This window comes from Botryllus schlosseri, chromosome 7 (assembly GCF_051294905.1).
Source record: "Botryllus schlosseri isolate E-star chromosome 7, Bs_hap1, whole genome shotgun sequence".
In the NCBI taxonomy this organism is placed as follows: domain Eukaryota; kingdom Metazoa; phylum Chordata; class Ascidiacea; order Stolidobranchia; family Styelidae; genus Botryllus; species Botryllus schlosseri.
This window is the reverse complement of record NC_137242.1, coordinates 5,030,831-5,058,544: the sequence shown is the minus strand read 5'-3', so window position 1 is coordinate 5,058,544 and position 27,714 is coordinate 5,030,831. Positions and strand designations below refer to the sequence as shown.

General features: G+C 40.4%; 2 protein-coding genes across 5 annotated transcripts in view; both read left to right on the top strand.

The window, feature by feature from the left end:
• The first annotated feature begins 365 nt into the window (after positions 1-365).
• On the top strand, positions 366-7,864 carry LOC145443586 (uncharacterized). 2 transcript variants are annotated; one of them, XM_080321534.1, is made up of 6 exons: positions 366-1,126; positions 1,713-1,821; positions 1,881-2,077; positions 2,783-2,896; positions 3,729-3,833; positions 6,530-7,864. In XM_080321534.1, exons 3-6 carry the CDS (start codon positions 1,973-1,975, stop codon positions 6,857-6,859), a joined length of 654 nt encoding a protein of 217 aa, XP_080177660.1. In that variant the 5' UTR covers positions 366-1,126; positions 1,713-1,821; positions 1,881-1,972; the 3' UTR covers positions 6,860-7,864. The 2 variants fall into 2 exon arrangements, with proteins under 2 accessions (XP_080177660.1, XP_080177661.1); XM_080321535.1 differs by lacking the exon at positions 366-1,126 and having other exon boundaries at positions 1,137-1,821; positions 1,881-2,011.
• A 5,471-nt stretch (positions 7,865-13,335) lies between these two features.
• LOC145443584 (chondroitin sulfate synthase 3-like) overlaps positions 13,336-27,714 on the top strand; it is a 29,086-nt gene continuing 14,707 nt past the window's right edge. Inside the window, exons 1-7 of one of the 3 annotated variants that reach the window (XM_080321531.1) lie at positions 13,342-14,495; positions 16,488-16,624; positions 17,346-17,598; positions 17,903-18,062; positions 21,020-21,142; positions 21,197-21,266; positions 26,702-26,868. In XM_080321531.1, coding sequence (XP_080177657.1) covers positions 14,452-14,495; positions 16,488-16,624; positions 17,346-17,598; positions 17,903-18,062; positions 21,020-21,142; positions 21,197-21,266; positions 26,702-26,868 — 954 coding nt within the window. In that variant the 5' untranslated portion in view covers positions 13,342-14,451. Of the gene's footprint in view, positions 14,496-16,487; positions 16,625-17,345; positions 17,599-17,902; positions 18,063-21,019; positions 21,267-26,701; positions 26,869-27,714 lie in introns of all 3 variants that reach the window. The other 2 variants (XM_080321532.1, XM_080321530.1) reach the window with 2 other exon arrangements.

Sequence of the window (27,714 nt, the reverse complement as noted above, 5' to 3'; positions counted from 1 at the left end):
TTAAACTTCTGATAAGGAAGAGTTGTTTCAGAATTTCACACACTGTAAATTCACAGCGTTGAATGAGACACAACATTGTGCATAGGTATATACAATATTTGGCTGACACATATTATCGGCTGAGATCTGACATCGAGAATCCGCCATGTTGTGTGCACGTCCACACATCATCAGTGAATGTCATAAGATATGGGTTAATGCTCATATGATGTGTCTATGAGCTCACATGCATATCAGTATAGTCATTCCGGACAAATTTCCTGTGGTGTCAAGCATTCATACCGGATATCAATTGAGAGGGAGTTTGAGAGGTCGCTTGCTAATCTCCACTCTGAAACTTCACGAGGTTACTATTGATGTGATATATCCAGGCAGCCTAAAGCGCGGTAATATTGATACACGCCGAAAAGCCTCGCAAAATGTGATTTGATCGGTATGTCCTAAGTTATAGATTTTACTTCAGGCTGCAGTGTTTAATTAACAATATTATTACAGTTATAAATAACCAAGATTGTAACCGACAGTGGTACCGGGCTTCAAGCAAATAGGTTGGTGATCAGATATTATGGTCATGCTGTACCAATACCTGACTGACGACTCGCTGTCTTGAGGTTTGCTCTGATCTGACTTTACATACCTACGATAGTCACGTTAATCCTTATAGTTAATCGCTTGTTACTCATTTCAGTTTATTATAAACAAATTATCAGATCAACATACTAAGAGATTGCGATAAAATAAAAGGTTGATCATATTATTTCCCTACCGAACTTACTGAAGAAATTTGTCATACAAATATGTATGAAACACCCCGACGTTGAACATTTTACTCGTATCGGGTACCGCTATCATTGCCAACAGTATAGCAATCATTCAGTTATTAGTAGTACCCTTTGTATTTTATCATTGATGAACTGTCTCTTCTTTACGCATGACTTACTGAGTCACGTGACTGTATGACGCAATCCTGAGACAATCGATCGTTACCACGCAGGACCAGAGTGAGTGAAATATATAGTGAATCTGTCGGTCTTTGTTACGTGAATCTAAATAGCATATAGCGAGGGAATGGAGATGTTTTTAGTTCAAAACGGAATGGAGAGGGATCACATTGATTTACTGCAAGGTAATTCGTTTATGTAAATTTTCAACATCATCTGTAAATAATGTTATGTTCATGTTATCGAGTTTCAAATACAGCACCAGCGCCCAGCGGTATGAGTAGATATAGATTACCTATTTTCGATCTAGCAGCTTGATGCGCCTTAAGAGCAGACCATGAAAATGGGAGCTAATGCTGTTTAATAATTTCATCTGAAGATATCATAATAGACCTAGTGATGAAACCTCATTTGCAGATGAAGTTATGTACATCTTTCTTCGCACTTGACCTGTTTCAATTACTTAATATGGTTTAGTAGAATGTCTAATGGAAAGTGTTGGTTGTGCCCTTTTATCGGAACTACCGATTTGCTGTCTACACATTTATTGTCACAGACAACATCCGAGTGTTATCATGTCATGCAGGATCTGTGGCATAGTGTATTCAAAATATGAAGATCTCTGTAGCCATTGTAAAAAGAGACACAAAAATATGAAGACACTGGACTTGTTTTGCTATGAAGCACCGTCTTCTCTTGACTATGACCTACTGCCCGAATCCTATCCGAATTCAATATATTAAAGTGCATTCATGATCAAATGCTTTTCAGTATTACTTCTCGAAAAAGCTGTCGCAAAAGTTGAGGAATCTCAGACAAAAGACAAAGGCATCTGGTACGTCTTCATGGAGAGCGCATGCTTTGTGTCTAGGCTCATCAGGTGATTGGATGATTGTTATTCGTTTTTTTATTATTTATAAGTTTCATTTTATTCAAAAGGTCACCCTAATATACCGATTGAAGACGCCAGGGTGCAGTTGGAAACAGAGTTCAATAGACCTGGTGCCAATTGGCCGAATGTCATCACTCTCATGAAGTTCACTCATCACGACAGACGCAATCAGTTAAAGGTGCTAGAATTTGGTGGCGTTGCTGAAATTTTGAAGAGCTTTCCAATGCTGCGAGATATTAGACTGGTGAGGGCTTTCATTCTTTACAGATGACTTCAATTTGCAGTCATAACTTCGAAAATCAGTAAATTGAAATTGTTTGTGTGCCTCGGCAAAATAAGCAATTATATTGCATATTTATCTTCCTATTGCATTAGCATACACTATTTTCCCATTACATGACATGCTTACAGTGTACACTATACCAGGCTTGGACAACTAAAAAATTTTTAGCTCTTCCAAATTGCAGCGCCATAGCTGAAAAGTTGGTCGTGCTGTTGCACGAGGCGGATATTTTTGTTAGCTCACTACGAAACAACATGGTCAATTAGGCAGAATGAACGCCTCTAAACCCTTGGAATATTTCATTAATGTGTGCTGTGTTCTCGAATATGTACTCGTTAACGTTTGTATTGTATCGTTACTACCGTATGTTGCCCGTCTACTAGTTGTTTGTTTTTGTCATTATTACATCTTAGACACAAAATAATTCTTACATTTCGAATTTGATCCACCCTATCACTGACGTTCGCTACTGATGAGGGTCAGTCGAAAAGCTTTTAGCGAATAATTAAACAATATGAAGTTATTGTTTCGCGTTATTCTGAATAACTAGGCTATGTGTTTTAAAATGAATAATATGGATGAATTTACTTACTCTAGGTAACCTGTTTAAGTGATGTGCATATTCATGACTAACAGCTCTGAGTAACGCATTGTTATTTTCAATAGATCAGACATGAGTTTCAACTGCTTGTTGATAGAAGTGTTGAAGAAATGCATGAGAAGTACATGGAAATGCTTCTCACTCTTGATAAAGTTTTTGGAAATCAGACTGATCAAGAGGTTGGTATCATGCTTGATAATTAACAGTGCTACAGTCATAGGCACTTACTTTTATTTTTGCATGGGGTGGCGGCAGGCGCGTAACCAGGTGGTGTCGAAATCCCTCTTTTTGAAACGCAAAACCACGATCTTTTAAAATGGCCATTCTGACTCTAATATTCAGTTGTAATTCAAGAAGTCGTATTATCAGTGTTACGCGGGGCCGCGACCATTTAAGAGAGATTCGTCTGGTCACGCATATCGCATCGCACAATGCTACGCAATGCGATTTCCCGCTGAAATATTTTGAACGCGGCTTGCGGTCCTCATCGATGCAAATAATGCACTTTAATTTGTAGAAGGTATATTTGCTCGTCAAATCGCAATAAGAGATGGTTTTCTCGGAGCGCGCGATGAAATCTACGTTTCTAACGATGAAGTCGAATTTGTACATCAAATAAGGATCGTAAGTTTGGTGAAATCAGCATAGAATGTTGCTGCTCAAACTAATCGAATAAATTCAGAATTTACGCCATCGAGAATCTTGTGTTGCATCAATTTTTGACAACGTAATTCAACGCCGTGTACTGCACAATGCGCAGTACTAATAACAAATCAAACACTGACAAGTGACACCGACGGAATACGAGTGTATAAAGCAGACAAGAATTAGTAGTCTTCAGATGATAGCAAACGAGGTAGCGCGCATTTAATCAATAATTCCACAACTTGCGTACAGTGCTAATGCCCAAACTTGCCTTTATCTAAAATGGAATGTGATGGATGGAATGGAAACTTTTGAATTGCAGGAATGTCCCTCACCTGTGCCTATTATGACTCTAATTGTTTGCAGGGAAATGAAGACGATGAAATTCATATCCTGCTCGAACTCCAGAAGGCTCTCACAGACAAGAAAATAAAGTCGAACAATGTTTTGAGTGCAATATGTCTTTGTCAGGTAAGATTTGCTACCTGTCTAGTATGGATCTGCTTCAGTTTAGATCAGAGGTCTCAAACACGCGGCCATTTTATGCAGCCCGTGACGGTATTTAGGATTTCGCAGTATTCGACAATCTTTAACTGCCAAATATCCCTTTTTACTTTGAAAACTGGAAATTTGCCCCAAAACTACTCCAGAAACCTGAAACTACTCATCAAACTTCACTATTACATCAATTTCAAAAGTTACCACGCAATGGAAGGTCAATGAATACTTCGGCGATTGGAAATTTCTAACGTTATGACACAGTAATCATTATATTCAAGTTATAATAGATCTGTTCCAACATTTGAGCGTAAATCTAATGCTGATTCAATTTGACTTGGGTAATGACATCATCAATAGCGTTGTTATCAGGAGTATGATCGAAACCCGGATTAGGCGGCACTGCTCCAATGCTCTGATATCGTGATATCAGATCAATCTTTTTAAAATTCTAAAGTATTCTACCTATAATTGTGCCAATTCAAATGTCCGCTAGCTGCAAAACTATAACACGATAGTTTTACGATTTCCCGATGCATTTGTACAGTCGCATGGTGACTACAACTAAATATACAGCAACTATGCCAAGGGCAGCAACAATTGTGTTCGAATATTTTAAAATGTGATTTTTTTCGTGGCAGGCATGAATTCACAATAGTAAATCACATTTCCAAGATGTGTGTGGAATGTCAGTCTGCAAGGTCCCGTCAAATAAAGCCTACTCGGAAATACATTGAATTCCCCTATTATTGGTGCCTGCGGCCCGCGGCGCCATCAAAAAGTAGGAAATTGGCCCGCTAGCATATTTGAGTTTGAGACCTCTGTTTTAGATATACATAAAAGTTCTATTAATAAAATCTTTCAATATGATCGAAATTCTTGAGCCGTCCTAAAACGAAGGTATATTATGCTATGCTAAACACTGCGCTCGACGTAATGGAGCTGACCAACTGACGTGGCTGCGAGTCATCAATTCTTAACCCTTTGCGAAAATATAGAAGTCACAACGAGTAAAGCGATGGTGAAGTTAACGCACCATAAATTTCGCAATGGGTTAAGAAACGCGGAAGCTCGAGCGTAACGGGTCTTATGCAAAATTCTTTCAATTTATATGTTTGTCATATTTTGGAATCGGGAGAGGATTTTCACACTAACAGTACTGGAGTTGCCAAAAAGGAAGACATTTAGGCGTCCTAGGACGACAATTTGAAAAACCTGAAAAAGGAGGACAAATCCTCCTAAAGCAGTTCGTATGTTAACCATAATTGAATTGCAGCACCATTACGGTGGCTTTCGGAAGACGATGTCTATGGCAAATTTTTTTTCAACCTGCGAGTTAATTTGGGACCTCATAATTTTTATAGCGCAGAGCCCCTCTAAGAATAAGCAGCTAACAAGTTATGATCGAACGAGGTCCGAGGTTCATTGGTACCCCTGAAGATTCTGATGATGTTGAGAAATTTATGCATCTGAACACAATTGGTGCATAAATTAATGCTTCAATTAATAATTGAATAATATAATAACTTATTATAAATTTGCCCTTTGGAGCTAAGCTTGTCAACGGTGCACTGCACTCTAAAAACTATGTGGTCTCAAAGTGAAGGGCGAAACGAGAAAAATTTTTAGGCCACAGCCATTTTCTTCAGAACGCCACCGTAATGGAGCTGCAATTTATTGAATTTTCCACAGGGGAATCATGCTCCAGCAGTCACGCAGAAATCGAACTTCATATAGTTGTCTTCTGTAGTTGACTGAACATCTTCCGTTGCACGCGGTGTTTAAACGACCTTTGCTTGTATGACATATTTCCTTCATAACATCGGCTGACAACGATATAAAGTTCGATTTCTGTGTGACTGCTGGAGCATGATTCCCATGTAAAAAATTCAATAAATTGCAGCTCCTTTACGGTGGCATTGTGAAGAATATGGCTGTGGCCTAAAACTATTTCTCGTTTCGCCCTTCAATTTGAGACGACATCATTTTTAGAGAACAGTGCCCCTTTAAACTATTCGCCGATTCAACTACATTTATATCTTTAGTATGAGAAGCAGGGTCGTAACCAAGTCACAAGGCTCCGAGTCACAACTCAATGTCACTTTTATAGGATTGACTCGAATCAAGTCGAGTCATTTTCAATTCACCGCCGAGTCGAGTCCGATTCTAAGTCAACAAGTAGAGGTTCGAGTCCGATTCATGGTGTTATGACTCAAGTCCGAGTCCAAATCATTGTGATGACTGCTCAGTTTCCAGTTCCAGTTCTGTTGAACCCATTTTTTATGACTGTTTGGTGATACCGAATTATTCGCATTTATAATACACTGATTTTCCTTTTAGTAGTTTCTGGTAGCATTTTTTAGTGCCAGTACGAATAGAAGAAATGCCAATAGTGTGGTTATTTTAGTATTATTCAAAATTACGGTGGAAATGTCTTTCTTGGCCATCTGAGTCTCGAGTCATGCGCTATGACTAAAGTCGAGTCAATACACAGATTGTTTCGAGTCGTTTTTGTGTTTTGAGAAATTAATGACTCGAGTCAAGAGAAAGTCATTACATTATGAGAAGTCTCAAATAAGCATTTCTAGCTGAAGTTGGTCATGTGCTCTGGATTCGCACATGAACATTTAGCAATATCATTTAAAGCTAACATATTGTTTTAATTCCAGGCACATACAGTCGATTTAACGACTTCAAAGTTGACACCTCCACATCTTTTGATTGCACGTCATGAGAATGGAGATGAACAGTCGTGGATTGCGGCCAATCGCATCACCATCAAGCGCAGATCCGAAAACGAAAGAAGACCGTTTGAGATGATTATTGATCTCGTAGCATGCTATTCCGCATGGGATCTTAGTTATCCCAAGGTCTTTCAAATATTGCCATTCATTCAACGTGTCCTTGTTGGTGATAAAAATTCAGGATTCCAGTCGAACAAGTTCGTCAATTTTTGGAAAAAATATCAGAATGCCCAGCAATCGATTGAAAAAATGTAGGCTAATTAATCTCCCTTGCTCCAAGTACTTGGACTGTGAGTAGTGCTTTCTTTTGTTATGGAATGTACCTGTACATAGTGGATTTCGTTATTTTTTGCATTTGCACAATAATTCGTTTTTTTTTAGTGGCTAGACTTTTGCTATGCCTTCATTAGTAAATTTTTCGTTTTTAGTGGCACTGTATATTAGGGCTGTTCCAAAATAACATACTGTTTAGCCAAAATTGGTTTACTATGGCATTTTGGCAATTCAATCAATCATTTGATCATGAAACCAGACAATTTTTGAGAAACAATATTTATTGACAACATTACTGTACATACACCTTGCTTTAGTTCCGAATCCAGTTCTTTTATACTGTTATCACTGTTAAATAGTATATTCTTATCGGAATGAACCCGAATATTTTCGGTCGACACTCGTCAGCAAATCTAGTAGAGAATTGGAAAGAACGTTGTATATCAACAATCGTATCACAAAATATGATGTCAGCAGCATGAAATTTCGAGAGAGCATTCAATCCAATATTCCCAGGTGGTACACGAACTCCTGTTGACAGAGTTTCGGTTGGTGTATTTTATATCTGATCAAAATACACCATTCGAAACTCTGTCAACAGAAGTTTGTGCACCACCTGCATGGGAATAGTGCATTAAACGCTCACTCTCGCGAAATTTCATGCTGGTGAAGGCCTATTTTGTGATACGATTGTTGATATACAATGTTATTTCCAATTCTCCACTAGTTGCTGACGATTACCTCTGACGAATGTCATCCGAAAATGATTGGGTTCATTTCAACATGCACAGCACATACTATTCAGTTGTGTATTGCAGTTCTGTACCTGCAAGAATCTCTGTTATTACTGTATAAAATCCTGTCTTACTGTGTCAAAAAATTGTTATGTTTTCAATTTGTATTGTCATATTTAACGGCAACTTACACTGTTTCTTTTATTGTACATTCCACAACCGATTCTTTTAAAATAAAATATTGTTTCGAGAAGAGCCTGTGGATCCACAGTGTGGAGGTATTTCAGGTACATAATTTCGAGCTCTGCAGCGATAGGTACTGACATGCCACTTCAGACCACACAATATTATGACATACATCGCTACCACGCAATGTGGCATCTAAAAAAAAATCGATTATTGTGTGTTTTTTTTGTGCATAAATGCACGCGTTTTAGCTTACAGTGCACCTATTCCGCGTAGACGGCCGCATTAGTTTCCTTCCGCGGCCGCCCCAGCGTTAGATTAAGGGCTAATTTTCGGGTTATAAAGTCACTTGCCCAAGTGTCTCGTGCACAGACGTCGGGCGTTTCGTAGTGCACAAAGTGCTCAGCGGCGCATAGGACGGTTGAAAAACACTGCAATACGAAGAGTACACGAATTTCGAGGTTGTCACAATAAGTCAGTTATTAAACTGAGGATACTCCCTGCTATATGGTTACATATATAAGTACTATATGTAAAACGTATTTCAAATGCGCCACGCGTATACTATACAACTCTTAAAATTAGTTGTTCAGGCAGCGTGGTCGCGAGATGTTCAAATCAACAAATCGAGTCGCCAACTGAAAAACTTAGGGAACCACTCCACTGAACTACAGTGTATCGGAATCTGACGAACCGTGTGTGCGAAACGTAATTACTATAGGCCAGTGGCGGCTCGTGACAATATCGGGTGGTGGGGCAAGGGCCGCAAGCGACTTGTTATCAATATGACGTCACAGTAGCGTTTTTCAATGTTCATGATGGTCACATGAATTTCCCGTAAACAATGATTTTTAACGTAGGTGCCGCGAGAGGTTTGCCGGTGGCGTGACTTGAAGTGCGGTAACAAATGTTTTATTCATTGTTTTTTATTCAAATGATTATTTTACAAAATGTACGCGAACTAAGAATCGTTCCCATGCCACGAATCAATCATCAGGGTATCCTTAGTAGCATGCGTTATGATTTCGTGGTAGAGATTACGCAAGCGCCGAGTAAGACTATACCAAAAAATACACAGACCAACTACCTACAAAGAGCATTCGCATGACACCTTGTGGTGTTTTAATCGTTCCATGCTCAGCAATTCTGTAAAGTGCTGCAGCGCCTCCGACCTGATTTGTATATGGTAGGATTCTCGTCCCGAAAGCGAGTCAAATCGATTTGCCCTCGTTTTTCTAAGCCCGTCCGAAAGTGTTTGGTACACGATCCTGATGCGTTACGACCAGGGGATAGGGAATCAAAGCGGTGGCACCCATAAACGTAAAACATTATAAAAAGCCAGCTGTTATCCATGGAAGATTAATTACGAGTCTGCCTGCCATCATTCAAGAAGGAATCCAAGCATTGTGTTAAATTGAAATGCGAGCACATATCGCATTAAACAATTTCATGAATAAATTATTTCATCTTGATGAATTTTTTACTTTTTTTCCATAGCCATAACAAAATATATCGGTAAATTAACTGTCAGTGTGCCTCGAGTAATAAGGATGAAAACCACTCACTTTTCCTTAGCCATAGACATGGTTGAGTTACCTGGGCTCACTTTTGATTGAAATTATTCGGAAAGAACATGATGTGTACAGTCGTCCGCCCACCAGCATTAATTTATGTCTTGTATAAGTATTGTGCGCGACGTGATTTCTTATTAGCAAAATGTTCAATAACGAGTTAATTGAAATCTGGAATTCCCAGAACCACGTCGTTGTGAATCGAGAGAACAGCCAACGCATTAAGCCTATCTTGGCCCATCCTGTTTCTGAGTAAGGTCTTGATACGTTTCAATGTGCTAAAACTGCGCTCGGATTCCGCGGATGAAATCGGGGTGGTCAAAATGATATTCAGAAAGCTAGTTACTGTAGCAAAGTTGATCGAAAGCGAATTTTCAACTAGGAATTTTGAAAGTTCACTAGTGGTTTTAACTTCCGAAAAGGATGTATTAGAATACAAACAAGTCAACTCGCTCTCCAACCGAGCAATGTCGATCATCGGGTAATAACGAGGCACGCTGCGCAGTAGTCCAGAAGGAAAATGAATTTTGTAGGCAGGGAAATTTCTCGGATTTAACAGGGCGAAAGTAACCAACTGGTCACTATTCAGACGATGTTGGATTTGGGACATCAGTATATCGCAACATTCGTAAGCCGCAACAAGCAGGTTTTGCACACTTATCCCACGACGTAAAAGTGCTGTGTCACCAGCGAAGTGTACATTCCCCCGAATATGCGAAATTGCCTCACAAAAATGTGCAATATTTATATTTAACTGCACTAGCCATGTGCACTTGGGATTTTTGGTGCGCTTTCACACGCTCTGACAAATGCTTCAGATCGCGATAACCAATTTTGTTCCAACAAGAGCAACTGCTTCCGGTACCGGCACTGTCGAATAAAAGACAGTAAAAGCAAAACAAGGCGTTTTTATCCTCGCTATAAGTAAGCCATTCATTTTTATCGAAATGCGCTGAAGAAAAGGCACGAGTGCGTTTTCCTCCGGCGTAAGATTGGACCAATGGGCAATTTCTAGGCTGATACGGACCTAGTCGCTTTACCTCTAATTTTTGCTCTAAAGGCAGCTGGCTAAACGGCGTACGGAGCAAAGATTCAACACGATTCATGTTCGCACTTGACCTGACTACTTATCTGCAGAAATGGAAATGACTATAAATCGAGAGATTGCGTATGCCTTACTGGAAAGGTCAACGAGTTCGGACACATACGCAATTGTTATCTCATAGAGTGGACAAGGAAATGTCATACTGAATCCAAAACATCATTCTGAAGAATTACGGATAGCAGCCTCGGAAATTCGGTCCCGGTACAGCTTGGGAGATTTTGACCTTGAGGCTGGAGATTGTCACACGACACATACGGCTTACGGTCTATAGTGTCTACTGCAGTTGTTCTCAACCGGGGGTCCGCGAAGCAATTTCAGGGGGTCCGCGAGACCTCTAAATTTTCAAAATGATTGGTAACCTAATTTTAACTTTTTAAAGCTTGAGAAAGCATGAGGTAGTTTCACACCACAACTGCTAAAACTTCATGACTCACATCATCATCATAATCGCCTCACATGAAATATCCTACTGTGCAAATTTATTTTAATTGCCAAATTGCCAATAACCTACTGATACAAACATATTGCTGTTTAGGGGCGTTTTAGTGGGGTTTGTGGAAAAAATGAAAATATGGAGATAGTAAGGTCAAATAGGGTGACTTCGTTAATGTTTGCAAACCCTTTTCGATTTGAAGTTGTCAGTCTCATCTAATTAGCGAACAGTCGTTTGAAATAAAAATTTCTGAAGTATTTCTTCTTATTTGTCCCGATGAAGGGATTGGAACCTCGCCACGAAATTGATTTTCATCCTGTGATTTACACAACCACTATTCCAGAATAACTTCAAGATGAGATGCCACATAACAATGACCAGGCTGGACGTAATATGTTCATTAATAACATTTTTTGTTCATTTTGGTGCCATAAATGTTGCGATCACACCAAAAGTAGCCTATCGTCGGAAGCGTTCCGCGTTAATATTGCAGTAGCCTCCATCCAACGTTCCCTCTAATTTCTGACGAGTCATGCGCACATTCACCAAGTTACTGCGCAGACCCTTGCACAACAGTGTGTAACGACTAAAAAAAGGGTCATCTTTTCGGATTTTTTTGTGCGCAAGTTAGATTTTCTGTGCACAGAGACCATGTCAACACTGCGCACGTGCGCCGCTTAGACGGAACATTGTCTCTATCTTTTTTGAAATGGATTTTTGGCACTCATCGCTCATATCAAATCGAAGACGCGGATCTTCAAGACACGACCACGTACTTCAAGAAATACAGCTGTAAAATTAGCTTTGAAATAATAAAAGCCGACCCAATCTCTACATAAATAGTATATGTTAATTTCAAAATAAGTCATTTTGTTGCAGTTTATCACAAGCCTACAGTTCATATTTGCACAAGAGAGATGACGGTTGCACCATAATCGAGCTAAATTTGAACTAATACTTTGAGGGGGTCCGCGAGGGTTCGTGACGGCCAAAAGGGGTCCGCGAAGCCAAAAAGGTTGAGAACCACTGGTCTACTGTCTATATGTCTGCTGCAAAATCGCATTCGGAAAATATATTACCGAATCAATACGTGGATGAAAGCCGAAAACTTGGTACACTGTTACATGAAATCATCGAGAAGTAGCCTCATGACCGTTTTCGGTATGGTACACTGTCAAAATTAATACGAATTGATCAACGCCTAATTTTGCGTAAAATTTACTGAGGAATAGGCTGATCAAGCGATAAGCTGTTAGCCGCCATCGAAAACGAAACAGCTATCGCGCTTGACAGGGGTTGTAATTGTGAGCAAATGGCCCGAAGGCCACCATTCCACGGTGAAATTGACATTGGAGAATATAAAATAAAACTAAATATTTGAATGCAAACCGAGGATGTTAGTAAACTGTTTCATGATATCATCATCTCATCACCTATCTCAGTATGGAACACAGATACACCGGCTTTTGCGTGAAATCCGCAATGCGTTAGGTAGGCTAAGTGTCAGATCAGCGCACATCTCTTACCATACTCGAACTTGATAACGAAATTGCTGCCCTAATCATTGAGTGCCAACCTTGAGACTTGGCACAGCGTTCGATACTAAAATCAAGACATACCATGTAAAAGCTCATGACGGATCTAGCTAAGGAGCATCGTTAAAATTAATGGAGACCAATACCGGCTTTGCGTGAAATATGTTTGCGATACATGACGGATCAGCACACACTCGACTTTGGAAACGGAATTACTACCCTAAACTTTGAGTAGAAACCCTGAAACTTAGGACAGTGTTAAATACCACCATCACGACATGACATACCAAGTTTCAAGAATTATCATGGTGCGAAACACCATCAAAATCGACCTATACCAGCAAAGGTCGACTCAACGCATATCACGGTATCCGAGTTCAGATATAGATACGATTGTTACATCACACCTTAGGGGCGACAGGCATATATGCCCCGGTTGCTCGGCCATTTTACGAATAGGAGAGAGTATATCACCGTTTCTTAATTGTGCGCGGCTTTGAGAGAATAGATAGTGAAAGCTTGTTATGAGCGCTACCGGGGCAAGCCCCGGCTAGGCATTCACAAAGCGAAAACACAGAAGAGAATTCGATTTTCGCAGAGACTTCTCTATGTATGGGCATTTGCAAGCGAAAGCACAAGAAGAACGCGGGTTTCGCTGTGATCTCGGTATATATTGAGCGCTGTGCGTCTATAAATGGTTAAATTGTTATTGAACAGAATTTTAGGTGGGGCAATGCCCCAGTTGCCCTATAGGACGAGCCGCCACTGCTATAGGCGGTTTCAAATTACAGGAACCTGGAGAAGAATACTAAAGGCCTGGATATAGGATTACAATTTATAAAATGGAATTTCAAAACTAAATTAAGCCTTGTTAGGAAGAAAACAAAGTTAGCTGTTGTAGTGATTTGTTGCGTCATATCAACCGGGAGACGGCCCAGTTGTTTGTATGGATTGATTGCGATTCAGCCCAATAAGGAGAATTTCGGTGGTTTTGCATGGCGATCTGTGGTGAATCGGGTGCATTTCAGCGAATAAAGTTTATTTGAGACTGTACGGGGTAAAGGTTTTGTAGATACAGGTGGTAGAATAGCAAAGAGGGGTTAGGTACCACCGTTTCATGGAAACAAGCAAACCATGCAGCATGGTGCATATTTATCACGATAAGAACTGTCCGTCCACGCAATATGTTACTCGGGAGAAAACGATTGCATGATAAATCTAGAACTCGCAATATTTCTTTCTGGCTTTCATACAAACTATTCCAGTTTAGGAACATGAATATTTGTTGGATGCGTTGGGACAGACTACTATAGGGCTGGGCACAAGGATTCGAGTACTCGAATCTGAATCGAGTAATAATTTTTATGATTCGAGTCGAGTAGTAAAAGACGATTTTTTCGAGTATTGAAATTATACTCTACTCGCAACTGAAAGTTAATTTACTAACGAGAATTATAGTTTTGATACTATTTTCAGCTGAGGAAGCCTTGAAACCTTGATTGGCCATGTCCCAGCATGCGAGACATAGTACAAAGCTACGAATGTTACTGGAAATAACACATTTCTGAAGTCATGATCATCCCACAACATTGTCAACAAGTGCAATGAAACCGTAAGGGTCGAAAAAATATCAAATTATCTATGATGTGACGGATAACAGGCATTTTATTCTTTATGGCGGCATAACAGGTACATATTTGAGCTTTGACGTAGTAGAATCTGGTGTGATGTCGTAATGAGTGATAGGCCTACTCGAATACTCGACTCGACTCGAAGCATAATACGTGATGATACGTTGTACTGAGTGTTATACCAGCAAGTCCTGGAAACGCTAATTGCCAAAGGGCGACATTATCGTGTCCGTCAAGAAGGTCGCCATTGAACAGAAAAATATCTTTTATTATCATTTGTCGACAATGATCGAAAAGCATTTTGGGCGTTTTAACCGACAGATGTTAGATCGAGCTTATACTGCTCACTCATCGTATCAAAGAGAATACTTGGTGCGATATGGCGATATGGCTTAGCAGACTCATGAAAACGTTTGCTTATCGGTAAGTCCCGTTGATCAATTTGAATAGTCTATAATCATCTTGACATAACGTACTGGTATATGTTACATTAGTGGTTCTCAACCTTTTTGTCTTCCCGAGCCCCTTTGGACCATCACGAACCCCGGCGGACCCCGCCAACCACAAGTTTTAGTTCAAATTTAGCTCAATTACAGTGCAACCGTCATCAGTCTTATGCAAATGATATCTGTAGGCTAGTAATAAAAAGCAACAATATGACTTTTCTTGGCAATAATATCTTACTATTTATGTAGAAATTGGGAAGAATTTCTATAGCGAATTCTGTGGATGCATTTTTTGGAGTACGCGGTCGTGTCTTGAAAATCCACGCCGTCGATTAGATATGAACAAGTCCCGAAAATCCATTTTCACAAAGATGGGTGGTGGGAATGTAATAATTACGCGTAGCGCTTCAGATGACATGATATATATGGCGCCAAAATTGAGAAACAGAATGTAACTTCCACCCTAGACATCTCTATCTTTAGCAGCTCATCTTGAAGTTATTCTGGAATAGCGGTTATGTATATTACAGGAGAAAATAGATTTCTACCTAAACAAAATTCCAGGACCCCAACAAGACATCCCCAAACAACAATATGTTTGTATCAGTAAATTAATTTGCTCAGTAGAATATTTATTCTGAGATGGCCATTCTGTTTATTTGAATACTGAATTTCAGCAGTTATGAAGCGAAACTGCCTCGTGATTTGATATTAATTAAATTGTCATCCATTTTGCAAATTTGGAGGTTTCACGGAGTGCCTGAAAATACTTCGCGGACCCTAAGGATCCCCGGTTGAGAACCACTTTGTTATATAAATGATTTAGGAATTACTTGCGAAGCTTAACGAAAAGAGTAACTTTTGTAATATTGTCGTATATGCAAAATTGTTGCACCTAATAGGCCTAGGTCTACAAACAGCAAACATTCCTACCAAGCTCTATATAGTATATCCCTGATTCCTATGCCAATTTTACGACGCGTTAAAAAGGAAACGTCCGTGTCTAATATAAACACTGTGACGTATATCTCGCTGAAAATGAAGGAGCCTGAATCGTGAAACAATATTTTACTGGCCAATTATAATCTTCGAGATAACCCTTGCTGGAAAATAGGTTCAAGCGTTACACATACCCCCTTGACAACCCCCTCACATATACACACACACACACACAGTGGTGGCCCTACGATTGGAGGGGTCCTGGTCGAGACTTCCAGGGGGTCCCATAAGTATGTAATCGCAGCTCTGCCCCCAGGAGCCCCCCGTAGGATTATTTCCAAATTTCTGTTACTGCGCCATATGGACAGGAATTACGTGATGTGTATATGGCACGATAACACGGCTTTGAAACAGGCCTAAATGTTGAATTGCTCTATAGCTCCCGGGCCTTCTTTTATCAAACATTGTCAAATTATAAAAGAGGCGACCCCGTTAACTATAGCTCATATCTTCATGTGGAAGATGTAGGCCTATGGTATGCAGTTTGGAAAAATGGATAAGCGATGCTCTTCTGCATGCTAAATAGACCACATTAATCTAGAAAGCTATCTGATAACATTAGTAATATGCCAGCACACCACGTCAAGGTTTGGGCCAGGCGCTGGATTAGGCCTTACAAGGATAGACTACATTAAATCTAAGTAGACTACCACTGTCGCATGCAGAGACTTGATGATTATCGGGATATATGGGACTTTTTTAACAAATGCAGAGTTATGATTTGATGATTGGCCCATCTGTGCGGGATCATCTTTTACTCGGATATCCACGTTTATTCGCTGTAATCCTTGAAAAAGCGCTTATACCAAAGACGGGGCCCCCTTCGACCAGGGGTGCATGGGCGACCAGACCACCCACCTCGCCCACCCACCTCGCCCACCCCAAAAGCCACCACTGCACACACACCGTAACACACTTTGTTTTCTGCCTACGTTTCATAATGCTCATAATATTGAACGTTCTCTTCAAGATTAATTCTGGGTTTCGTGCTTGGTTTTTTACTTGGATCCTATTTTATTGCCGATTCCGACCATTCGATACTGGAGTTATTGGAATGTGAATACTCAGCAAAAAATCTCCAGGCACAGGAAGGCATTCTGTACATCGGTAAGTTGCGAAGGGTTGATATACATAGCCATCAGATTGATTGTATTTCCGTTCGAATCAGCGGTTCCAAAACTTCCTTTTCACCTTTTTCGTGCTAGAATGAATCAAGTATTAAGACGCTTTTCTATCAATAAAATTGACTGAATGTCCGAACATTTTCGACCAATAATCTTCTCCGTGGGAGCGATATCGCCCAATTTGGGAACCACTGAATTAGATAATGGCACGATGACAATAGACCATAGGTGTTCAAATTAACAATCATAATCCAATCATTAGTAATAAACTCAAATTGCTCATGTTGAAATGGAAATTTCGAAGAAAAATCGCTGTGTCAATACAGACCGTTGAAATAGAAAGATGAGAGTCTTGAATGTTGTTCTGTATGGTACGTTGTATGGGTTGCATCGAATGACTGGAATGTAGCAAGAGTAATCGACGTAGGCCTATTGTTTTGGATTGTATTGTATTGTACTGCCTTTTCATTCGGCTGAAACTATATATACAAGGCTTCTGAATCAGCAGAATGTTCTTGATGATATCAGCAACAGAAACATATATGTCATCGTAATCATCATCATGTGCACCGTGATCGTAAAGACATAAAATTAGAATGCATCTGTATGTGATGTGCGTGACGTTGTTATACTGACCCTACTGTACCATCCCGCGATATGTCTTGTTTATGGTTGTTTCCATAACCTTTTGCAAAATGCTTCAGGAATAATGTCCACCAACGAAAACATGAATTCACGAGTTGCTGCCATTCTGGATACGTGGGCCCGACACCCCAAAGTGAAGGTGCAGATTTTCGCTAACAATAACAAAAACTCAAGTATTGGTGATGGATCCGTGAAGATGATGCAGAACAGAGTAAGCGTGGTATCTCTACCCGGAGTCGCCGACATATCATATCCACCGCAAAAGAAAAGTTTCTCGATGTTCAAATTCATGCACGACAATTACCTCGAAAAGTGCGTAGGACGGGTTGGTGTTCCGTTGTTTACATAGCCTCAACTTGTACGTACAAATTATCATGGTCCATCATCTTCCGTCTGTACCCCAGTAAGAACACAATTTGCCGGTATCAGCAAACCGATAGTAGGTCCTGCCCGCCAGCTTCAATTCAATAATTTCAACTTTCAATTCAGCCAGCTTTCACTCTCATTTTCATCTGCGTAAACTGAACTTGTGTCATCCCTCTCGCCATATATATCATATGCATTATCATCTCTGCCCGCCATTTGAGGTTTGATCAATATCGTCGTTTGCGAACAGATTCCACTGGTTCTTACGGGCAGACGACGACGCCTACGTCAAAATAGATGAGCTGGTGAAATATCTGAGCAAAATCGATTCCAGCAAAGCCCACTTTCTCGGTCAGGCGGGTTATGGGAAGCACGCGGAGGACTATTTGTACGGCGAAAACTACTGTATGGTATGTTGCAACATGATATTGCCAATATCTCAATGGGGTATACGTAAGGCTTCAGGCACTGGCGTATAAGCATAGGCTGCCGCATATGGCTCTCGTTGAAACTTGAAATGCCGCCAAATTTTGAAATAGTTTTAATCTTTTCAATTATATTTACTGGAATTCTTGTGTTGACTAAAAAAGGTCATCACTTCGCCTCTACTCCCGCATTACCCACGTTCTCCCGTACTTCTGTAGTGTTGACTATAGAAATAGGCCATCACCTCACATTCTGCCGCCCTGCCGCACATGGAGCAGAGCCATAAGTGCCAAGTGGTTGCTACGCCACTGGTCTCAGGGCCGAACCGTGACCCAATCCATACTAGCATACATCCAGTATCAGAGGTGGTCAGAAACGAAGTACTTTGACTTTTCCGGACTATTGAAATAGTTTATCCTACTTGTACTATACTCACATGGTTATGTTTTAGGGCAAGCCTGGGCAAAGTGCGGCCCACGGGCCAAATGCGGCCCGCGAAAGGTTGCTCAGAATTCAGAACAATAAACCTGCATTTTGAATGTTTATGCGTGGACTAAAACCATAGGATGTGCCAACTGAATGGGAAATTCGTTTATTTTGAAGCATGCTCTGTTCATTAATATACCACGAGTACCCTGCCTATACGTAGGCCTACCTCGCATGCGTATCCAGATTCAAAATAAAGGCAATGTGGAAAAGTATGAGTAACAATCGAATTCACAAAAAATCACTATTTCCATAAAGTTTCGGTCAAACCTTCTTTGTTGCCATTGTCACATTGCGCATTATATGGTAGGCTACGTGATCCAAATTGTTACTTGAGGCGTTTCCAAATCCCTAATTCGAGAAACAAGTCAATCAGTGCTCGCTACTATTATATGACTCATCATATCTATCACCCATAAAGGATGAACGAACATGTCAAAAAGAGAAAGCCGAAAGCTGAAATTCAAATATGTTTTAGAATAGCACTAAATAGTTGTATACTGGAATTAGGGATAAGCCCGTCCTTTTTAGTTTTTGCCGAGTATAGTGCCGAGATTAAGGATTTAATTATGACAAAAACACGGAACACTTGGTCAAGGGAGGGTGAATTTCAGAAAAACTGCAAACTTCGCTCAACATCAAGGGTATTTGAGCTGCACTGCACACTGGTCGGAATGCAGAAACCAAGCCAAGCATTGTACTATCCCATATACATTTCAGTGCAGTGGTTCTCGAACTGGGGGGGCGTAAATGAATCTCAAGGTAGGCGTGAAGTTGAAGTTGAATGAAATATTTTTCGCGCTCCACGTGATTTAACCCCAGCTTATACTTTATTGCTCTGTGTATTGTCCGACTTTGATATTACAAAATTCTTTCATCAACATCCATAACCTTCCATGCCATCAAGCTATCCGTCGGTATTGTTAGCATGCTGGTTGCTATTTTTAATATGTTGTGGTATCATAATAGGGGGGCTTGGGCGTGAAATTTTCACCATTATAAAGCTGGCGTGTCTAAAAAAGTTTGAGAACCACTGTGTTAGAGTATTAATAGAAGAACGCGGATAGGGGTTTAGAGAGACTTGAAAATTTATCATGTTTAACATTGTTTCGAATCATGACGGCAGATAGAATTATTTTTAATAAACCGCCACTTTCTCATTACCTAACATCAACACATTCACTGAGCAGCATTTATTAACAATGTGATTTAGAAATAAAAATAATATACGCTGGAGAATATAGCTAAAAATTTTCACTCGGCCCGCCAAGGTATTTCCTAGTTCTCATTTGGCCCGCGAAGGAAAATAATCGCCCACCCCTGTTTTAGGGCAATCCTCTTCCACCCTTTCAAAACTCGTGCACCCCGCTCCACATAATACACCAAATCCGTAGTAAGCCTATTTCAGTGGTTCTCAACCTTTTGGCTTCGCGGACACCTTTGGACCATCACGGACCCTCGCGGACCTCCTCAAGTTTTAATTCAAATTTATCTCAATCAAGGTGCAACCGTCACCTGTCTTGTGCAGGTGCAGGTGCACGTGCGGGTAACCGCAACATAATGACTTGTTTTACGAATGAGGGATTTTGAAACGTATCACGGAACAATATAAAGCACAGACCGTGTAATGTGTAATGTGACAATGGCAACAAATAATATTTTAATGAACTAAACTATATGGAAAGAGTGACTTCTTGTTACTTTAATTGTCACGGCATACTTTGCTGTATTGACTATATTTCGAATCTGGATTACGCGTCCATGAGATGTGCGCGTAATCGCGGCATATCAATGAACAGGCTTCAAAGTAAACAAATTTCCTTTTCAGTTATTACATCCTGTGGTTTTAGTCCACGCCTCGGAGCAACATTCAAATGTAGGACTTATATGTTTTCGATTCCAGTCGACTTTTCACGGGCCGCACTTGGCCCAGGTCTGCTCTAAGGCCTACAACCATGCAGTTGAACAGCGCTGTTTTAGGTTACTTCCACTTCCACTTAAACAGCGAATACGGTACTACTTTCCACATCCTGAACTCTAGAAGTAAAAAGAAGTTTTGAGATATAGTTACAGCACTTTCATGAGTGCAATTGTCATGAAAACTTGGCGAAAAAGCCCCTGTATAGCACAGGTGTAGCTGAATACATTTTCGAAAATTGCACCTATTTGTGATGCCCTTGGCCATTTTGCGTTGGTTTTGCATTTTCGGATGCTATCAACTGTTCGAAGTATGAGACCCACTGAGTAAACCTACTTTTTGAATCTACTTACTGGAGAACTTTTCCGATTACCATTTACTTTAATTTTGATAGGTCTTATAAATTGCTACTTCTCTTTGCAATTGCGTAGAAAGTTACGGTGCTTCTTATACTATTGCTCGAGTATAGAAACGCTGAATACTTTGGCCACTAGTCTTTTATTGACAATTTCGATCATACGGATTGTTCACTCTTAGGGCGGTCCTGGCATTTTAATGTCGAGTGAAACGCTGCGCCAAGTCGGACCCAAGCTCTCGGAATGCATCGGACAACTTTACACCGAACATGAAGATATAGAACTTGGAAGATGCGTGAAGAAGGTGACTGGCATCAGCTGTACCTCTGCCTGGGAAACACTAAGCGTGTTCTTCCAGAACTACGACGGGTCGAGTAGAAATGGAATGCACGACGACAATATCAAAGATATATCCGAACGAAAAAGAGGTGGGCCTGTCGTGCATGTGCATTTGTGTATATATATCAACAGCGTTGTAACGAATCGAATCGTAATTTTTCATTGACCCGAGTCATTTTTATAAAAATGGAGAATGACGCATCTTCGACTTGATCACTTTGTGTATTGATCGACTTGCACTTATAGAGTCATTGCTCATGACTCAACCATGTCATATGACTCGTGTCATTCAATATCAATTGATTCTAGTCTCCTGTATATCAAGACCGATACTATAGTAAAATAGACCCAGAAACTGTTATGTTATGAGTGAGAAAAATGAGTATATATTGTGAATGCGCCTTGCGAGGCCTTCGATGCTAAGCACCGTTCTTAAATTTTTAGCTGGCGGATCAATATCATTATGAAACAAATTTGTTTTACCGGTGAACCTTCAGAGAAAGTAAATCAACCCGAAATGCAACTAATTTCATTACGACACATGCATGTAACTCAATTTGCTGCTGTCGCGTTGACATCGTACGTGTTATCGTGGTCCTGTTGAAATTTCTTTAAAGTGAGGTAGGCGTTAGGGATGGTGCGAACCCATGAAAGATTCAGGTTCATGTGAACACGAACCGTTTTGAAAGGTTTGATGCAGAATTGTACAAACTACTCATTATGTTAGTTGGCGGTCTACTAACTGACGTTTTTTTACTAGTTCTAGTTCTATAGTTCTTGTTGAAGATTTTGAAAATTGAGTAGTTCTAGTTGCGGATTTTGAAACGTTGGTAGTTTTAGTTATAGTTATAGTTGCGAGTTTCAAAAATTGAGTAGTTATAGTTATAGCCAGGGTTGCCATCGACATAGACTAGGGTTACCATACATCCTCTTTTTTGACTTTATTGAAAGTGTCCTCGGAGGACGCCCTTTTGTCCTATATTTTGAGATTTTGTCCTCTTTTTTGAGAATTGTGGTCATATTTATAGCAAAACTCGACTGAGATGCCGTAAATTAGCACCGAAGTGACGGTCCGGCGGGTATTTCGGGAGCCGAGTGGGAAGTTGACCTTTTTTTAGTCAACCACCCGACAACGTTAAGGAAAGAACTGTATTTTGGGCACCGAGCAAGAAAGTTGACTTTTTTTTAGTCAACCGGCCACAAAGTGCGAAAAATTTAACATTTTTTGAGAATTCTACTCCGGTTTTGCAAGTCTGAAAATTCTGAAAAAGTGTCCTCTTTTTAAATTTCCAAAATATAGTAACCCTAACATAGACCCAAAAATAAGGACAGTCGAAAAATTAGATTTGCAATAAAAAAAATATTTTGTAAATACTCTGTGTGAGTTGAAATATCGGTCTTTCCTATGGCCACCCGGTCAATGCCACAATTGCAGATATTGCAATGTGCGAAACACTCGCCCTTCAAGCTTCGTTTGATACCCTTGAATTCTCTCTCATAATCGTCACGAATAACGTTTTGCGCCTGCTCATTCCAACTAATTTGATTTGGCCGTATTAGTAGCTAAAACTATATGTGTATTTATTAGGGATGGTGTGAACCTCTGAAAGGTTCAGGTTCGTGTGAACGCGAACCTTTTTGAAAGGTTCTGTGTGAACACGAACGTGAACCTCGTGACGTCACGTGACGTCATATTGCTAATTCCAACCCTATCTTCCAATGAAGTGATAACCTATGTACACGAGACCTAGCGATGACTCGGTCCACATAATGTCACAATGCTGAAGTATACATATTAGCGTTTTAAATGTCGCTAAATGTATCAACCGCGGTAATCAGAGGATATAATAATTGCATAAAATCAATACATTCCGTCGCTTTGCCAACAATTTCGACGGGGACTTACCAAGAGATATAAGCTTACGCCTTAACGGTCTTAGCCAGATCCAGTATTGCTACATTGATATTGAGCAGAGTGTACAACGGGTTTCTATACTCGCTACCGATACCACAAACAACAACAAGTTATGCAGCAATAGCAAGCACCTTAATCGCATGGATTTGGTTTTAATGATGCAGTAAAAATATGAAGTCAAGATTGACCCCGTACGCCCGTTCGATCTTTTTACATCAGAAGACGATATCAATGTCATTGATTGGTTGAATAAGCATCATTCGCTGACTACGTATATATCGCTCGTGATGTTGTGTGATTGCGGGTCAAGCTCACAGCAGAGAGTCACTTAATACTCACAAACGGAAAGCTGGTTTTTCCGAGAAAATTTTTGCAACAAAGCAAGTAAAACTTTTAAGGTTGTCGAGGTGCATGGTGCATGCTCGTTTAGCGTTGATTTTTTATGCTGCCAGCACCATGCATGGAGTGGCCCGCAGTTGAAATACAATAAATTTGAGCCCAATATCTTATAATGGAGTGAAAATTACAATTTACCAAAAGGTTCACAGTGCAGAACCTACCAAGGTTCTGTTGTGAACGCGAACCTCTAAATTTCCGAGGTTCACACACAGAACGCGAACGTGAACCTCACGTTCACACCATCCCTAGTATTTATTAATTTAGATAAATTTCTATATGATTTATAGCTTCACTACTTTTTAACCCAAGTGTGGACTGCATATATGCACTGCTCCGATTTCCACTACGCAATAAATGCTGCCTTGCCACAGATTATTCTGCTGCAGACTAAACAGCAGAAACTGGGTGCCCCCGTTTACTGCTAAAATGACGTCCGATGCGATAGCTTGATGCAGCCGAAACTGATATACAACCCACTGACGCCCTAGCTATCTTAGCACTTAGAAGTCAAATCCTGCGATATGTATACACCATGGGTGTTCCTTTCATTTAAGATGTCATAAAATCACGACGCAAAGGCATGGTTTTAAAATATTATGTAGCCTAACACGAATACCAGAGGAAAACGATCAAAGTTTTGTAGTTGTTGAAAATAAGACCAAATAAGGACGCAAGTCGAAAACAAGGACATTTCTTAAAAATAAGGACAATTTAGTCTTCTAAGACCTGGGCTTTCAAAATTAGGACAAATCTTAGAAATAAGGATGGCATGGCAACCCTATGGTTATTGCTATAATTGCGCTTTTTGAAAATCCATAGTGGTTTGTATAAGTCTGGCTCTGTGTTAACGCGAACCTATGGCGTCGCGTAACGTCATATTGCTAATTCCAACACTACATTGCAATGAAGTGATATATTAATGCATAGTACAGGATACCTAGTGACGACTCCAGGTCACATTATGTAACGATGCTGAAGTACATGTTAATTTTTAAACGTCACAAAATGAATGAACTGGAGGAGCAATCAAATCCTATATTAATCCCATAAAATCAATATGTTCCTTCGCTTTGCCAACAATTTCAATGAGAACTTGCAAGGGAATATAGGCTTTCGCCGTAACGGTCTAGGCCAGACCGGACAATATATATTCGGCAGCTGACTATTGCTACAGTGATTTGTGCAAAGCTTAAAACGGGTTTCTATACTTACGACCGCTGTTAACTCATAAACAAGAAACAAAAACATACCAAATCAAGATGGAGCCCGTACGCGGCTAGAATTTTTACATTAGACAACGATGTATATTCTTTATATCAATTTCATTGATTGGTTGAATAAGCATCATTCGATGACTACCTACATGCAGTGCATTTCGTTATTGGTGTTGTGTTGTGTGATTGCGAGTCGAGCTTACAGCAGAGAGTCACTAAATATTTACAAACGGAAAGCTGAATGTTTCGAGATAACTTTCCTAGCAAAGCATAAGCAGTGAGATTGGCAAGGTGCAGCTCTGCTCGTTTAGTGTTGATATTTTTATGCTGCCAGCGCCGCGTGAACTATAGAGTGGTCCGAAGAATTCGAACCAAAAATGTTATAATGAAGTGAAAAATTGTAGAAGGCCCAATACAGGCCCGTAACTGCCGCACCCCAAACCCCCCAATTGGGTGGGGGCCGAGCTCGAAGGGGGGCCAAAATTATTTCGTGAATTAGCATTTAAATTATAGAGTATTTTTTTAGAATTAGTGCAACATTTTCAAAAAATTTTCGCGCTGCGCGTGATCTAGAGTTGCCGAATATCTTTATTGTTGGCCATTACCGCGACACGTCGCACCAAGACGTATAAAGTTTTAGGCCATGTAATATGCGACTCCAAGAAGTGCGCCAGAACGATCGGCAGCGAGAAAACGTTGACCGAAAGGGACTGCCCTTATGCTGACCGAAAACTGCGTTATATATACAAAATACGTATACGTTTAATTGTCCATAGGTTCCTCAATGACTGGCGCCGAATGTTCCTGTCTTGGCAATATGAACCTCACAAGACAATAAATACCATCCCGCAGGAATAAATTATATGACATTGAAGATATACCAATTTGAAATCGTGTGAACTGTTAGTTTGGTACGTTTAAACGATTCTTTATTTTTTGATATAGCAGACAGGCGGTCACGAAATACCATCTTGGAACGAAGTCATACCAACGGGTCCGCTCGCCGGAATATGTTTGATTATTATTAACGGGCTTTACAGTTTCGAAGACACCTCACTCAGCTATACCGGTAAATCTGAGTAGAGAGGACAGGAAATTGATAGCAATATATATATATGCAATTTCCGATCTTATTGACCAATTTAACATGAATTATCGAAACTATTCGCGCCTCACGCTGGCTCACAAAACGGCAAAAGCGAACAACGTGATGGGGGACGGTTTATCACCTTATGGAAGCCCATGACTCAATTTTTTTGGGGGCCTGACGAAGTGCTGTTTCGATCCTGCCCAACGGGTATACACCCGTAGATAATAAATTATTATTGAAGGTTCCTACATTTTCAAACACACCTCACTCAGCTCTATCGGTAAATCAGATTGCGTGAGCAGAGAGAGGGTAAAAATGAATAGCAATATATATGCAATTCCCGATCATATTGACCGATTCAGTCATTAATTAAAAAATTTCTCGTGCTTCGCGCGTTTAGGCCGGAAAAGCTGACTCACTGAACGCACCCCCCAAGGTAGATGACGAGTTACGGTAAAGAGCGTACAGCCTGATGGGGGTCTGGGGGGTGAAGCCCCCCAGAAGTTAGGTTTATCACCCTATGGGGTGCCGAAGACCAACGTTTTGGGGGGGCTGACGAAGTGCTGTTACGGGCCTCGCCCAATATGAAAAAGGATCGCAATGCAGAACTTACCAAGGTTCGTTTGTGAACGTGAACCTCTAAATTTCCGAGTTTCACACACATAACGCGAACGTGAACCTCACGTTCACACACCATCCATAGTAGACATACCACTACATCTTAAATTCGAAGTTTTCGTTAATATGGCTGTTAACATATTCGATTTTGCAATTGAGATATAAAATTGTGGCGAATAGGCATTAAAATTTATGCGAGCCGCCGGTTCAGAATCACTGCCCTACGCCTACACTATAGCATGAAGTATAATATTATTTCTGGTCGTTCGATTGAAAATTTTGTTTCAGCTGATGGGCTGACTTTTCACTCAAACAAGGATCCAAATTACCAGTACAAGTTGCACATATCCATTCTATCGGATAAGATTAGTAACCTGTTACTGAAGATCACAAGAAAGGAAACTGAATCAAAGAAAATGTCCGGTCTACTCGTGAACAGAAAGTTTGATGAAAAGGTATGTACAAGACCTATCGTACACACTTTCACATACTGTGCGGTTCAAACTTGTTCGTTTCTTACACGTTTCTCCTCAAGTCAAGGTTTTTTTAACCTTTTGGGGCGCTTTTGCACACCAACAAGATATTGTAATGGTGATGAGTCCGGCTCCTTGATCGGTAGGTCCTGGTTTATTCGATCACCGGCCGGGTCAGACCGAAGACCCGAAACCGGTATTCGCAGCTATCCTGGAGGTGCTCAGCATCCACGGATAGCATAGAGGAGAATAACGGGGTGCTGGCTTAATTCAGGCGTAGCCAGAAAAAATATTCGGGATGGGCGCGAAAAATTCGATGACGTAAGTGACCCCCCCCCCCATAAGAATAAGGAAAAATAGGTAAAAAACGATGGTCTTGGGCCCTTATTGGATGATTAACACAACATATGGGGCGATCGTTATACATATATTCCACTCACAGGCCTAAAGTGATTATGACGGTGAAAAGCTCGGGCGTTAAAACTTTCGCGCCAAGCGCGAAAATTTTTCACGGTCAATGAATGAAATCGAATCATTATATTATTACTTGCGTATTGCAAATACGTTTTCATTGTCAGATTTACCTGGAAGGACTGATAGAAGTGATGTCATCGAACATTCAGAGGGCACCAGTGACGTGCGGTGAGGTTCATGGCTGTTGTTGAGGCACGGATCCCCACCACACACACATAAACACACAAACACGCAAGAACGCACGTAGTATCTGATAAAGAGACCCAAAATGTGAATAACAACAACAACGGGTATAGAGAGCATTTTCTTTGCACACTGATAGCCGTTGCAATTCCACATTCTACAAGGACTGGT